Raw genomic sequence first — 12,901 nt, 5'->3', positions numbered from 1 at the left:
TCTTCACCATGACTCCTGTGGTTTTTACGTTTGTTTGGAGTCTGTGGAATGTAGCATTCCAAGGTTGTGTTTGGAAGGGGACTGTTGAGCTGGGACCCCCCCCCCCCAAGAAGTCACAAGGAGGAGCTTTGTAAGCCAGAGCCTCCAGTGTTCCCTTCTGATACCCTCCAGTCTAAGTCAAAGCAAGAATAGGTCCCTGGGGGTTGGAGGGGGCATGAAGCATGGGGGCACAGATGGAGGGGGCAGCCTGAACAAGAAAGAAGACCTGACCAGAGCAGAGAAATGAAGCCCTATTGATTTTCCAGCTGGTAATTAGTAACTACTTTTACCAGCTGTGTTGTGGCTAATTACAGGCAAGCTTCAGTGTCTGTTATCAAGACCTACAAGTGAGAACTTCCTGATGTTGTGGGAATTTGGGACAAGCAGGTGGGCTTTAGCTGGTGTCCAGGGTCCTGATGGCCCTGGACGGCAGCACTGCGATATACAAGTTGCGACTCTCTGTCAGGCCTGTCCCCTGTGGCCCTAAATTCACTAAGGCTAGTGTTAGAACCTGCAGTTGAAGCTCTGCCACGAGGCCTATGCCACATTATAGGCAGCAGCAGGCAATGTGGCCCTAGGATTGGAGGCAGGTTTCCCGACATTTTGGTTCTGCTGCTTCCAAGAACAGTCTAGGGAACCCAGCGCAGAAGCATCCTCAGGCTGCCTGCGATCCATGAGAGAGGAAGGTGCGTTCAATGTCTGACCTGTGCAAACAGCCGCCAGATCCCTGGCATCCCATAGCCGTTTATGGCTAGAGCTTCCAAATTGTCTAGTTTTCCTTCTCGCAACGTCTGAAATAGGAGCTGCGCAGCGGGGTGGAGAGAGACAGCCGGGCGGAGGCGGGGGAGGGGGTGGGCAGCGGGGTGCAGGGTGGGGAACTCAACTGTCCCGTCCGAGGCTGGTCGCAGCGACACCTCAGGTACCTGAGCTCCACACAAGTTGACTCTCGGCATCTGCACACCTAGTGGACAAACGCGGGCTCTCAGGACGTGCAGGCTTCTCCAAAGCTAGGATAGGGTGGTAGGTAGTTGATCGCAGGATTCCCGCGCCCTTTTACCTTGTGAGCGTCTGCCCCTTCCTGCACTCCTTTCCCCCTCCCTCTAGAGTTCCTCCTGCCCTAGGCAACGACTTTCCAGCTGGCTTGCCTATTTTCAAAGTTTTTTTGCTTTTTGTTTTTTAAATTTGGAGAAATCGACTGAGCCACATCGCTCTTCTCCAAATGCAAGGAGGCCAGCCACTTCCGGGGGATCTGTTGCTAGCAAGTGGAGCCAGGGTGACGACCACGCACCCTGTAACCGAGGTGTCCAACCACGCATTGATTTATCCGAGAACTTCAGCCAAGTACGTCCCACGGAGGTGCGGCAACGCCAGCCACAGAAGAGGGGCAGCTCGCTATAGACTGTCCCCTGGCCCCGGGCCTCTTTCCCCGCCGACCCAGCTGTAGAAATGCAATCCCAGAGTAGCTTTTGTTAAAGGGGGTTAGGGGGACAGATCTCGGATGCAAAACCGGGTGTCAGACAGCTGTAAACCGGTGTCGACAGGTTGTCAAAAGCCGCGGGGGCTGGTTGGGAAGGAGCCTGAGGCCTCCGGACCCACACCAGCAGACGGGCCGCGCGCGCCCACCGGAGGAGGAGGTGGCCCGGCGGGCGAGGGGCACCACGTGCTCGCCGTGAGGGGCGGGAGCGGCCAGCGAGGGCGGGCTAGAGGCAGGGAGGGGGCGGGAGGGGAGCCAGGGGCGGGGCCTGTGCTCAAGGGGATGCCAATCAAAGCATCAACTTCAAATTGTGTCTGAGAGCCCCGCCGCCGAGCGGAGGGCGGCCGCCGCAGTCGGCGCGCGATCTCGGATCCGGGCGCAGCCGGGAGCCGGGCGCCGCCAGCGAGCACTGGGCCGAGAAACCCAGACTGGCCCTCGCCCCCCGGCCGGCCCTATCCTGCCCGGCCCGCTGCCCGCAGCCCGGGAGTCACGTCTCCTGCAATCCCCAGCCGGCCCTCTGCCCGCGCTGTTAGTGTTGCACTCCGCCACCGCAGAGCCCGCGGACATGTCCTTCCCGCAGCTGGGCTACCCCCAATACCTAAGCGCCGCGGGCCCAGGCGCCTATGGTGGAGAGCGCCCTGGGGTGCTGGCTGCGGCCGCAGCTGCGGCGGCCGCCGCCTCGTCGGGCCGGCCGGGGACCGCGGAACTGGGAGCAGGCGCAGGAGCGGCCGCAGTTACCTCGGTGCTAGGCATGTACGCCGCGGCTGGACCGTACGCGGGCGCACCCAACTACAGCGCCTTCCTGCCCTACGCTGCAGACCTCAGCCTCTTTTCTCAAATGGTAAGTGCTCCTGCCTCCCGCGCGCACTCCTGGCCCGCACCCACGGGAGATCACAGCGCCTGGGAACAGCGGGAGCGGCTGGCCAAAAGGGGAAACAGAGGACCTTCAGGCAATGTCTAGGAAAGGAGCGCGAGTGGTCCTGGAGAGGGAATCCGGTGGCGGGGACCTCGTTCCCTGGGGACTCGAGAGTGCCCATAGGCCTGGACAGTGACCACTCCGGTCTTGGGAGATTGAAGACTGGAGTCAAAAAGAAGGTAGCGCACTAGTAGAGAGAAGCCTCGAGGAGCAGGCCCCAGAACGCGGCAAGCGCTGAAGGTCCCGGTCAAATCGGCCAGTGCGACAGGGCAGGCCCGCCGGGCTCCAGCGACCAGGGCCGCTTTCCTCACATCCCCCTGGCCTGGCGGCCGGCCTGGCCTACCGCTACTTGAGCTTTCCCTTGGGCCCAGAAGACCTTTCTTCTCCCTCTTTGGCAGAGCACAGATAGTTGCCCTAGAGTTTGCCAACGGGAACCGGTTAAACCTAGTAGAGCTGGTCAAAAACATCCTATCAAACAATAGACATCCGCAGAGCAGAGAGGTCGCTTAGTGGCGTGTGTAAGGATCATAGGCAACGGAGATTAAGAAATACTAAGTTGACATAAATTCTGGCTTCAGAAACGGTGTTTGTCTTTACTTTAGTAAGTTGCCAAAGTTTTCATTCCATTTGAACCGAAAGAAAAGCACTTTTCTTCCCGCATTACATAAGGGAGAATTAAAGGAACGGTGTCCCAGGGCTTAAAATAAAGGGTGCCCTCCCATCTCCTGTCCCAGTGTGTGTCAGGTGGGGGAGGGGGATGTAAATTTAATTCTCCGCAGGAGCATTGGCCCGTCTGTCCTTCCAAACGATCAATTTTCCTTGGTTTGACTGAAAGGTCGGGCTGCTTAAACTTGAGGCCGCTGGCAAATTGTGAGGTGGGCGCGGGGTTTTTGGAAGGCAGCATCCTTCCGCCCTGGATCTTCTGGAGAGTACAATTTCCAAGAACCCTGAATTATTTTGTCTCCGAGAAAACAAACCAGACCGGACACCCTAAAAGGTTGGCCGTTTATGCAGGATAAAGCAGCCGGCGCGTTTTCCCGAACTTTTCTTGTAGTTTAGAAAGAAAGCTCATTTCTCAGTGGTCAGGCCAGTCGCTTTTCTGACGCTTTCTAACTAGGAAGATCAACCCCCATTTTGTTCAGACAGCCAGCATGCCCCGGGAGCGATGAGAGATTTACAAGGTCCCCTTTCTGAAAACAATTCCGAGCAGATCGAGGCTGAAATTTCTCCTTTACGATTACAACTAAAGTAATTTTGAAAAGCAAGAAGTGCGTTTCACAACGACGAGGCACAGATGAATTCGGGCCACAGAAGCCCTTTCGACGCGGCCTTGATCATTAAACTAATTAGTCAAAGAAATATGCTTTTAGTAACTTTCTAAGTGCTCAGACTTATTCTTTGATAACCTGGTAACTGGATCCGTTTTTTTTTTTTTAATGGAAGATGAAGGGCTATTTATTTTTTGCGCGTATTTTTTTTTTTTAATCTGCAAATTTGAATACAGATGTGAGCCTTTTGGGAATCCTGCCCCGGCGTTTGCGGAGGAGGGAGGGTCTGTTCTCATTGTCGGGAGGTAGTCCACGGGAGGTTTTTGCTGTTGTTTAGTTTTGCTTTCTCTTTAAGGACAAAATAAAATTCGTTCCTCTAAGGTGTTTGTGCTACCTTCAGGTCTCCTACTGGGCTCTGGGAAAGTAAGCCTAACCCAAATCCTCCACGGAGGCCTTGCTTTCCAGTATTTTCTGATCCAGTATTTGGAACCCAAAAGATAAAATTGTGAGTGAGCTTCTGTCTGGGCAATTTATGGTAATAATGAGGCCTAATGAGGGCTGTTAGAAAGATAAAATGTTATTTACCAAAAAACCTGATGGGATAATTTGACTTGCTGTGTTTTACTACTGATGATAAAAAGAATATTGATTGCGAATAAATCATGGCCTCTAAATGCCTGCAAACAGTTTCTGTTTGCTCGGCTGCAGATCAAAGTCAAACTTAAGAGATAAAGTAAGCAGAGAAGGTTCCCCGGAAACGGAACCGGTTCCCCTGAGCGGCAGCCTGTGGCTCCAGGGCCTGCTGTTAATATTTTACAGGATCAGGTCTCCTTTTGTATTTTTTTTTTTAAATGTGTTCTTGTCATTGTTACTGAGGATGGCCAGGATTACACTTTAAATTACCTATCAGCACTACGGACCTCTCTATGTGAGTGAACCATTATATGTAGATTTATTTCGGAGGCAATAGGAGGACTCTGCTTTCATTTTAAATTGGTGGTGAATTTAGGCTGAAGAGTGCCCTGATGGTTTATTTTGATTGAGTCCTTCAGGGTGGAAAGGAGGGGCCTTTAGTTCTGAGTCTTTCACGGCGGAGAAAATGTTTCATCAGCTTACATAAAAGGCTCCCTCCTCCAGCCACTGTAAGCTGAATTTGAAAATCGGAATTTTTTGAAAGGGTGGCATTGGGGACCAAGGATCCTGGGAAGACTCCAGGGAGGCCAGGGCTTCTAGAAGTTTATCCAGAGTGAACAACAGAGGGGGAAAAAAATCTGTTTACTGGAGATCCAATGCCTGCAATCTAGTTTAAGATCCCAGCTGCCTTGGGTCTCCAAGTGTGTGTGTGTGTGTGTGTGTGTGTGTGTGTGTGTGTGTGTGTGTGTGTTCCTTTTCTGAGCCTGGTGAATCAGTGCCCCCAGAGACACCTGGGGTCCACAGGAGCGCGGATGTTCTTTTCCTAGCTCCAGTAACTCATATTTCCCTCTCTTTTCTCTCCCCCACTTCCTTTCTCTCCTCTCTCTTGCTCTGCGGTTGCTGCAGGGCTCTCAGTATGAACTAAAGGACAACCCCGGGGTGCACCCAGCTACTTTCGCTGCCCACACGACGCCTGCTTATTACCCCTATGGCCAGTTCCAATACGGGGACCCCGGGCGACCCAAGAACGCCACGCGAGAGAGTACCAGCACGCTGAAAGCCTGGCTCAATGAACATCGCAAGAACCCGTACCCCACCAAGGGAGAGAAAATCATGCTGGCCATCATCACCAAGATGACCCTCACACAGGTCTCCACCTGGTTCGCCAATGCCCGCCGCCGCCTCAAGAAGGAGAACAAGGTTACTTGGGGGGCACGCAGCAAGGACCAGGAAGATGGCGCCCTCTTTGGCAGTGACACAGAGGGCGACCCTGAGAAAGCCGAGGACGACGAGGAGATCGACTTGGAGAGCATTGACATCGACCAGATCGACGAGCGTGATGGTGACCAGAGTAACGAAGATGATGAAGAAAAGGCGGAGGCTCCTAGGGCGCGCATAGTCCCCACCACACCAGCTAGGGACCAGAGCTCACCCCTGTCGGCCGCTGACACACTCAAGTCCCAAGATTCGCACTTGGGCCTGGCTAAAGAGGTCTCAGAGCCCGGCAGCACTCGCCTGCTGAGTCCTGGCGCCGCGGCGGTAGGCCTGCAGGGCGCGCCGCACAGCAAGCCCAAGATCTGGTCTCTAGCTGAGACAGCCACTAGCCCCGACGGTGCTCCCAAGGCATCTCCGCCGCCGCCCTCCAGCCATCCCAGCGCACACGGACCTCCCAGCGGCTCATCCCTGCAACACCCGGCCTTTCTGCCCAGCCACGGACTGTACACCTGTCACATAGGCAAGTTTTCCAACTGGACCAACGGCGCTTTCCTAGCACAGGGCTCCCTGCTGAACATGCGCTCCTTCCTGGGCGTCGGCGCGCCGCACGCAGCACCTCATGGCCCACACCTGACCGCACCACCACCTCCACAGCCGCCTGTCCAAGTTGCCACTGGGGTGCTTCACGGTGAGAAGGCCTCAGCGCGTAACAGTCCCGCACTTCCAGGTACGGAGCTAAAAGGTCTCTGCATCCACCCACTTACTTAATCCCAGGCTTACAGAAACCTAGAGATGACTGAGTGACAGTAGTGGTGCATAGGGGTGGCTTAATGTAAGGAGCTAGGCTTGAGCTGCACCCAAGGGCTTGTCTCAGGGAAGGGTAGGGGCAGCGTTGGTTTCAGGAAATCTGCCTGAGCTTTATCTAGTAATCTGGGCATAGGGGCCCTTCCAACCGGCGCACCCCACTACCTATACCTTTCCCCCCTAACTTTACACATTTTTCTGTTCCCTCGCAGAGAGAGACCTAGTCCCCAGGCCGGATTCGCCCCCACAGCAGTTAAAGTCGCCCTTCCAACCTGTGCGCGACAAGTGAGTGCTTTTTGCTTTTGCCCTGGGGCGGGATGGTTGTATCTGCAGCCTTAATTGGAGAGTACTATCCATCTAGACCTCTCCAGTTCTCAGGAACTGGAAGCCAGTAGGAAGGCGGTCTAGCTCCAGCCCCAGCCCCAGCCCCAGCTCTGCCGGAAGAAGCTGCGGCTTGGCGTACTGGATCTGTCTACTCATTGCTGGTGTCTTCTTGCTGTGTTTCCCGTACAGCTCGCTGGCCCCGCAGGAGGGAACGCCTCGGATCCTCGCAGCCCTCTCGTCTGCCTGATTAAGGGTCGTCTTTTACTTTCGCCGGGGGAGGGGAGGGGGGGGGAGGGGGAGGGAGGAGACGAGGGAAGAATTAAGACAAATATTTGAGACTTGTGTAAAGGACAAACATGCCGGCGGAGTCAGCGATTCTCACGCATCGCTCTCTGCAGAAAGGGGCTCATCTGCCTAAGCGCTTGAGGGGTGGGCAGTCTCTGCCTGCCTCTAGGGCTGATTATCCGATTCGGTAAATGCCCCCTGTGTTTGTGTCTTCTTTTCTTTGTTTCTTTTTTCCCTCCCTTTCTGTATATAGCGTGATTTCAGATTGTAAATAGCGCGTCAGCGAACTTGTTTAAATCATATATTTTTGTCTAATAAACTAAATGAAACTATGTCCAAGCTGCTGCAGCTGTTTGTCCTGGTGCCCCTGGGTTTTGGGGGAGGCGAGGGTGTATGCGATCTTGAAATCCTGGGCACAGGCCAGGAGGCTGTGGTTATGCCAGCGACTCCTTTGGGAGTAGGGTATTGGAACAGTGTTCCCACCGAACAAACCACCGTGTCAGGCATACAGGCTTTTCGTGGTGGTGGTGGAGGTGGTGGTTCAATTTGCTCGTTTCGCTCCTAGGCCAGTTTCTTGTTGGCAGTTGAAATCTTTGCCAAGCTCAGACGAGCGTTTATCTGAAGCAGCCTTTCTCAGAACGTAAATGGGTTCAATTTTAGGCAGTTTACAAAAAACGATGTCTTAAAGTGGATCAAAATGGGAGAAAATGAAGAGAATTTCCAACCACACTCCCAAAGGGGAACTTCGGGGCTCGAAATCAATTACTCACTAGTTGTGAGATCGGTGCGTTTTGGAGGAGGGTCGTTTTCTGGGCAGAGTGTGGACGTAATGGAGTATGAAATATTGCTAGCTATGTGTTTATTCAGTTGGTTAAGTGCAAAGAGGGGAAAACGGAAGATTCTTTTAAAGATCTTCATACAAACAAGCGAGATGGGGTGCAGTTCAGGGTCCCGGAGTTCTCTGCTCTTGTGATTCAAGATGCGGTTTTGGCATCAAAGAAAGACGCGCCTGTGAGTGGTAGGTGTGGGGGGTGGTTGTGGTGGAGGAGTTGTCAAGGGCGCTTCTCTAAACCCGGGTGGGTGGATCCTCGGCCGTGCACCAACTTAAGCCTGGACAAATAGTCACCCAGAAGCTGAAGTCGGGCTGGAGGAGGCTGGGAGCGGCTTTAGCAACAATGCGGGAAGGAGCGGGCACCCCGGCACACCGCACAGGCGGTCTGGAAAGGAGTTTTGAAAATCACAGCGTTGAAAGTTAGGAGTCCGTTCATTCAGTCTTTGCGGCTTTCCTGTCCTTTCGCGCGCGGCACGACACTTCCCTGCAATGTGGGAAGCTCTGGCAACCCGGATCCAGGACTTTTGGGACTCTGATGGCTGCGGGATTCGTGATGTCTGTGCAAGCAAACATTAAAACTGCCTAAGGAGATGTAAACTGCGAGAGAAACGGGCTTAGTGGGGAAAAGTTAAAGTTGGGTAGCCCCTCCCCAGCTTGGGCTCAGTTCTTCCCAGCTGCCACAGAATCTTGCTCTCTCCCAGGCTACTCAGAAATGTGTGTGTGTCTGTGTGTGTGTGTGTGTGTGTGTGTGTGTGTGTGTGTGTGTGTGTGTGTCCCCGTGTGTCCATGTCCAGCCGCGCGCCTCTTTGACCACTGCTCCTTGTTTACATGAAGGACCAGCGTGGACCTCCAGGCTCTGCCATGGCCACACTGCCCTCAACGCAAGCTCCCTTTCCTGCTCAATTCTTCCCACTCATCCCAATTCTTCCCACTGGGTTGGGTGAGGACTGGGCTTCCGGACCTCCAGACTGGAAACAGAGGCTCAGAGCCCCTGCCAAGGCGAGCAACTATATCTCATGTAGGATCGTGAGTTAGTTAATATGCCGTGGGTCCTAGGTTGATGGAGCAGCTGAGGAGCAGAGCAGTCCAGCTAGGTAGATGTAGGTCCAGTAGACTCCCTCTGCTAAGCTGGTGGGAGCTCCGAGGTCTGAACGGACATGCTCGAGGCGCCCTCTATGGTCGGAAAGCAGAATGGGGCCTTGACCCCTGCTGGCGCTGTTTCTAAGGCTCCTAGAAACTCTGGGAGAGCTGGGCCTTGGGGCTCTCTGGGCAAGAGCATGGACTTGTAGTGACAAGGCTTCAGGCTTGTTACTGGGATCAATCATGTGTGTGAGCTAGCCTGTGCGGTGTGTGTCTGGGGGCCTGCCAGGCCACTGGCATTTGGAGGCAAAAGTGGACCTTGGTGGTAAGCTGTGCTTTCATTGTCCTGATGGGGTTTGTTAAGTCAAAAGTATCCTTTTATAAAGGTCTGTGCTGAGATTGCATGGAGCCTTACATCCCTGCACCCTTCATCCCAGAGGCTCTGGAGTGGGGTCCACAATGAAAGTGCATCTCTAAAGAACCCTGACCAAACATGCCTTGTGTCTGGAATGAAGAATGGGGTACCCAGGCACGCTGGCATGCTGCTCAGACCTTCAAACTGTGCTCGGAGATCTATTCTGGGTGCCTGTGGGAAGCAAGAACTGACTCTGGTGGAGTTCTCCAGCTCAGACAGGTAAGGCTCTCCCTTTCACCTGAGACTAGTAATTGCCTGGGTGCCTTCCCTCCTCTCTTCTGTTTACTTTCCCCCCTTGCACAATGCATTTGGGGTACTCAGGGGGCATGTGCAGCTGTGACTAAACTAGCACACGGCTAACTGACAGAATCCCAACAGTGTGGGAGCCTGATCTTCTAGAAGGTGATGCTGAACAGCCTGGGTCTTCCTCCCGAGAACCAGCCTTCACAGTGTGCACGGCAGGCCTCAGTCAGAATTGCTTTTCTTCAGTGCAAAGCTAAAAATGAATTTTTAACCAAGCCCCAAAGCATTGTATCGTATCGTTTGTTTACACACCTTTCTCTGCAGTTGCTACACATGTACACATGTGCTGCTGTTGTGTGGTACTGGGTGCTAGGTGCTGGGTGCTGAGGAATGTCATCTTTTGGAAAAAAAAAAAAAAAGAAGAAGAAGAAGAAGAATCTGGTCACAGAGATACCACAGTCTTACATCAGAATCACAGAAATTCTTTGAGACATTTTTGCCTGTGCAGAACACATGTACCCCACATTGCTCTCCAGGCTTCATCCCTGGTGTGGGGGCATTCTGTGGGGACACTCTGTGGTACCGAATGAGGACCTCAGGGTTGGGTAGGACTCCTCACAGAACTGGTGGCCTCTGCATAGAGTATCCGTTCTACTGGTGGAAAGGACATGCAGTGCCCTAGACAGACAGACGGAGCTTCTTTAGAAGTTTACGGGAGGACACGGAAGGATGAGAAACAGCTCTAGTGGGGGTGTATGTCAGGGGAATAGGGGATAGGATTGAGTGCCCAGCCCAGCTCTTGTGGAGTGAGCATCAGCCCCCTTGGCTGACCTCCTGGAACTTCTGTAGTCTCCCTGCTCCCACCCATCCCTCTTTCCTCTGATCCATTATATAAAAGCACATTTATCTCCCTACAATATGGAGAATTCATATTCATATCTCCATTATAGTAGTCTGACACTGATTAATGCAATGCGGGCCTTGGCTCAGAAGGGCACCACCCAATGAATCATGCCCTGCCGAGAGCTCCAGTTGTCCTTTGGTCCAGACTCAGGCAAAGAATGAGAAGATGGAGGGCAGGGCTAGACACAGCACCTGGGGCACCCCGGGCTGGCTTCTAGACCATCTTGTAAATGCTCCAAACCTCAGATGAGTGGAAGCTCCGTGTAGGCCCTGGGGGTGCAGAGCCCCCAGAAATGTTTCCATCTTAAGAGAGGCGCTGTCCACCAGGGGGTGGAGGTGGGGCTCTTCCACGGCAGAGACTGGGGTTTGTGGACACTGGCTTGGGAATTTGGGTGGGGAGGGGTGTAGACCACGAAATGCGTTCCCAAAGTGACTGGTTACTTACCAATAGCTGCTGCAGACAGAAATGCCAGAGAGAAGGAGAAGGAAGCAGAGCCCAGAGGGTCACTTGTGGAGTGAAGTGAGGAAGGAGAGTGTGGTCTAGGATCACAGGATACCCAGTGGAGCAGACATGTGTTTGGAGTCCACCAGCCACAGAAATTCGCAAAGCCAGACAAACTTCTAGGCTTCTCTGACCTCATTATAGGATGGCGCACTGCAGGAGGAGTCAGCCAGGCTCTGGGGTCTCCTGTGTTAGACAGGGAGGTTTTGGGGTACTGGATTTCCATTGTGATGAGTAATGAAGGAGAACAAGGGCGTGGCTTTCAGAGGAGTAGATTGGCCATAGTGTTGGAATCCAGGGTAGCAGGCAGGAGCCAAGAGCCAGCACCTGAGAATGGTGATCCGTGATGGCTTGTGGGCATATTAGGGGTGAGAAGCCCAGAATGAGAGAGCCTCGCCTCAATGGCTCCTTGCAGCTGCAGCCCAAGAACTGTTCTGGGCAGAAGCTGCCAGTGGGTGCTTAATTGTACCGTCTTCATGCAGACCCTGCTGTGATCACAGGAGCAGTTTAGGTGCTGCCAAGCATTGCAGTCTCCAGTGTGCCCCTACGGAGCAGGCTTACTCTAACTATAGCTCTGGACGAAAGGAGCAGGAGCTCAAAGCTCTCCAAAGGTCACACCAAGGAGGCTGCTGGAGGCCTTTGTATCTCAGGAAAGTGGGACCTGCACTAGGGCCATATTCCAAGTGATGCTGGGTCAGTCTGGAAAGCCAGGCTAAGGCCCCACAGTCTAGGGGCTGCTGGAAATGGCTTCAAAAGGACATCTTCTATAGCTGTGGGTTTTTGTTTGTTTGTTTGTTTGTTTGTTTGTTTTTAACTAAAGCACTAGTCAATTGTGTATCTTAAGTTGTTTTGATTGGAGAGAAAAGCTTTGACAGCCACCCTGCCACCATGGCAGAGGACTCTTATATATCCTAAAATCCCAAGGTTGTTTGAAGTGGGCAGCAGTGAGGAGCGCAGCCTTGAGTCTGGAAGATGAACCACAGTAAGCTGACTCCTCAGTGAGTCTCTTCCTGGCACAAAGAACTGAGCAAGGGTAGGGCCCTCATAGCGCTCTGGAGACTTGGTCTGAGACTTGGTGTGGGTAGTCACTCTGCAGGCTGCCCCTGTCAGCCTGCTAAAGAAGAGCTCTCACTGTTCTCTAGGCAGTGAGGTGTCCTTGGGCAGGGCCGGAGTACCAACCTTTTCTCTAAGGCACTGCTGGTTTTCTGAAGACTCCTGGGCTGTTTCTGATTTTCTAATCCTTTCTCCAGCTCCCTGAGTGTATTGGTTGACAAGAGGGTGTTATGGTTACGGGCTTCACAGAGGTTTGAGGCAGGAATAAACTAGTGAACCCATGACCTAAGCCCCTCTTCTTCTCCCCATCACAACCTGGAAGGTTCTAAACCCAGAACCATAGAGGCCTGCCCTAGACTGTGGATTGCAGGTTACGTCTCCTAAGCAGAGGGCTTTTATCTTTGAATTCCCACTTCAAATTCATCTTCTTTTCATTCCTTTCCTTCTAAGCTCCCTGGGAACAGGGAAGAAAGTATCCCAACTTCTCCCCCTGGTTATTTTCCAGAGACAGCTCTTTACTGGTGCTGGAGAAGGTCAAAAGATGGGCTGCTGGAGACACAAGATGCATCAGCCGAGACTGTGCTGGTCATCCTCAGTCTTGGAGTTTTCCTGTATCCTCCCATTGCCCTGTTTGTTTGTTGTTGTACTTGTTATCGACACTTAAGTGTATGCTTAATTGCTGGTTCCTTGGAAAGCTTCAACAATGTCAGGAAATATTAAAAACGGCTGTGAGGGGGTGGGTAAGAGGGACGAGAAAGGTGCGGGGTGCCCTGAATGTTAAAAAGATCTCACAATGAAGTGATTAACATTTTTATGAATAAAATTAATCACGCATTAGCTCAGCAGTGCATACATCTGAAAGCCAAGTGCATTCCAGCAGCCCCTTGCTTGCACCCACGAACTTTGGGGGGCTTC

The 12,901-nt window shown here is 53.0% G+C and overlaps 1 protein-coding gene across 1 annotated transcript; it reads left to right on the top strand.

The window, feature by feature from the left end:
• The first annotated feature begins 1,936 nt into the window (after positions 1-1,936).
• Irx1 (iroquois homeobox 1) lies at positions 1,937-7,450 on the top strand. Its single transcript, XM_051151064.1, has 4 exons — positions 1,937-2,354; positions 5,237-6,272; positions 6,562-6,634; positions 6,863-7,450. Exons 1-4 carry the CDS (start codon positions 2,079-2,081, stop codon positions 6,918-6,920), a joined length of 1,443 nt encoding a protein of 480 aa, XP_051007021.1. The 5' UTR covers positions 1,937-2,078; the 3' UTR covers positions 6,921-7,450.
• The last annotated feature ends 5,451 nt before the right edge of the window (positions 7,451-12,901 follow it).

Source organism: Acomys russatus, chromosome 9 (assembly GCF_903995435.1).
Source record: "Acomys russatus chromosome 9, mAcoRus1.1, whole genome shotgun sequence".
Taxonomy (NCBI): domain Eukaryota; kingdom Metazoa; phylum Chordata; class Mammalia; order Rodentia; family Muridae; genus Acomys; species Acomys russatus.
Note: the sequence above shows the minus strand (reverse complement) of the source record. Positions and strands in the feature narration are given on the sequence as shown.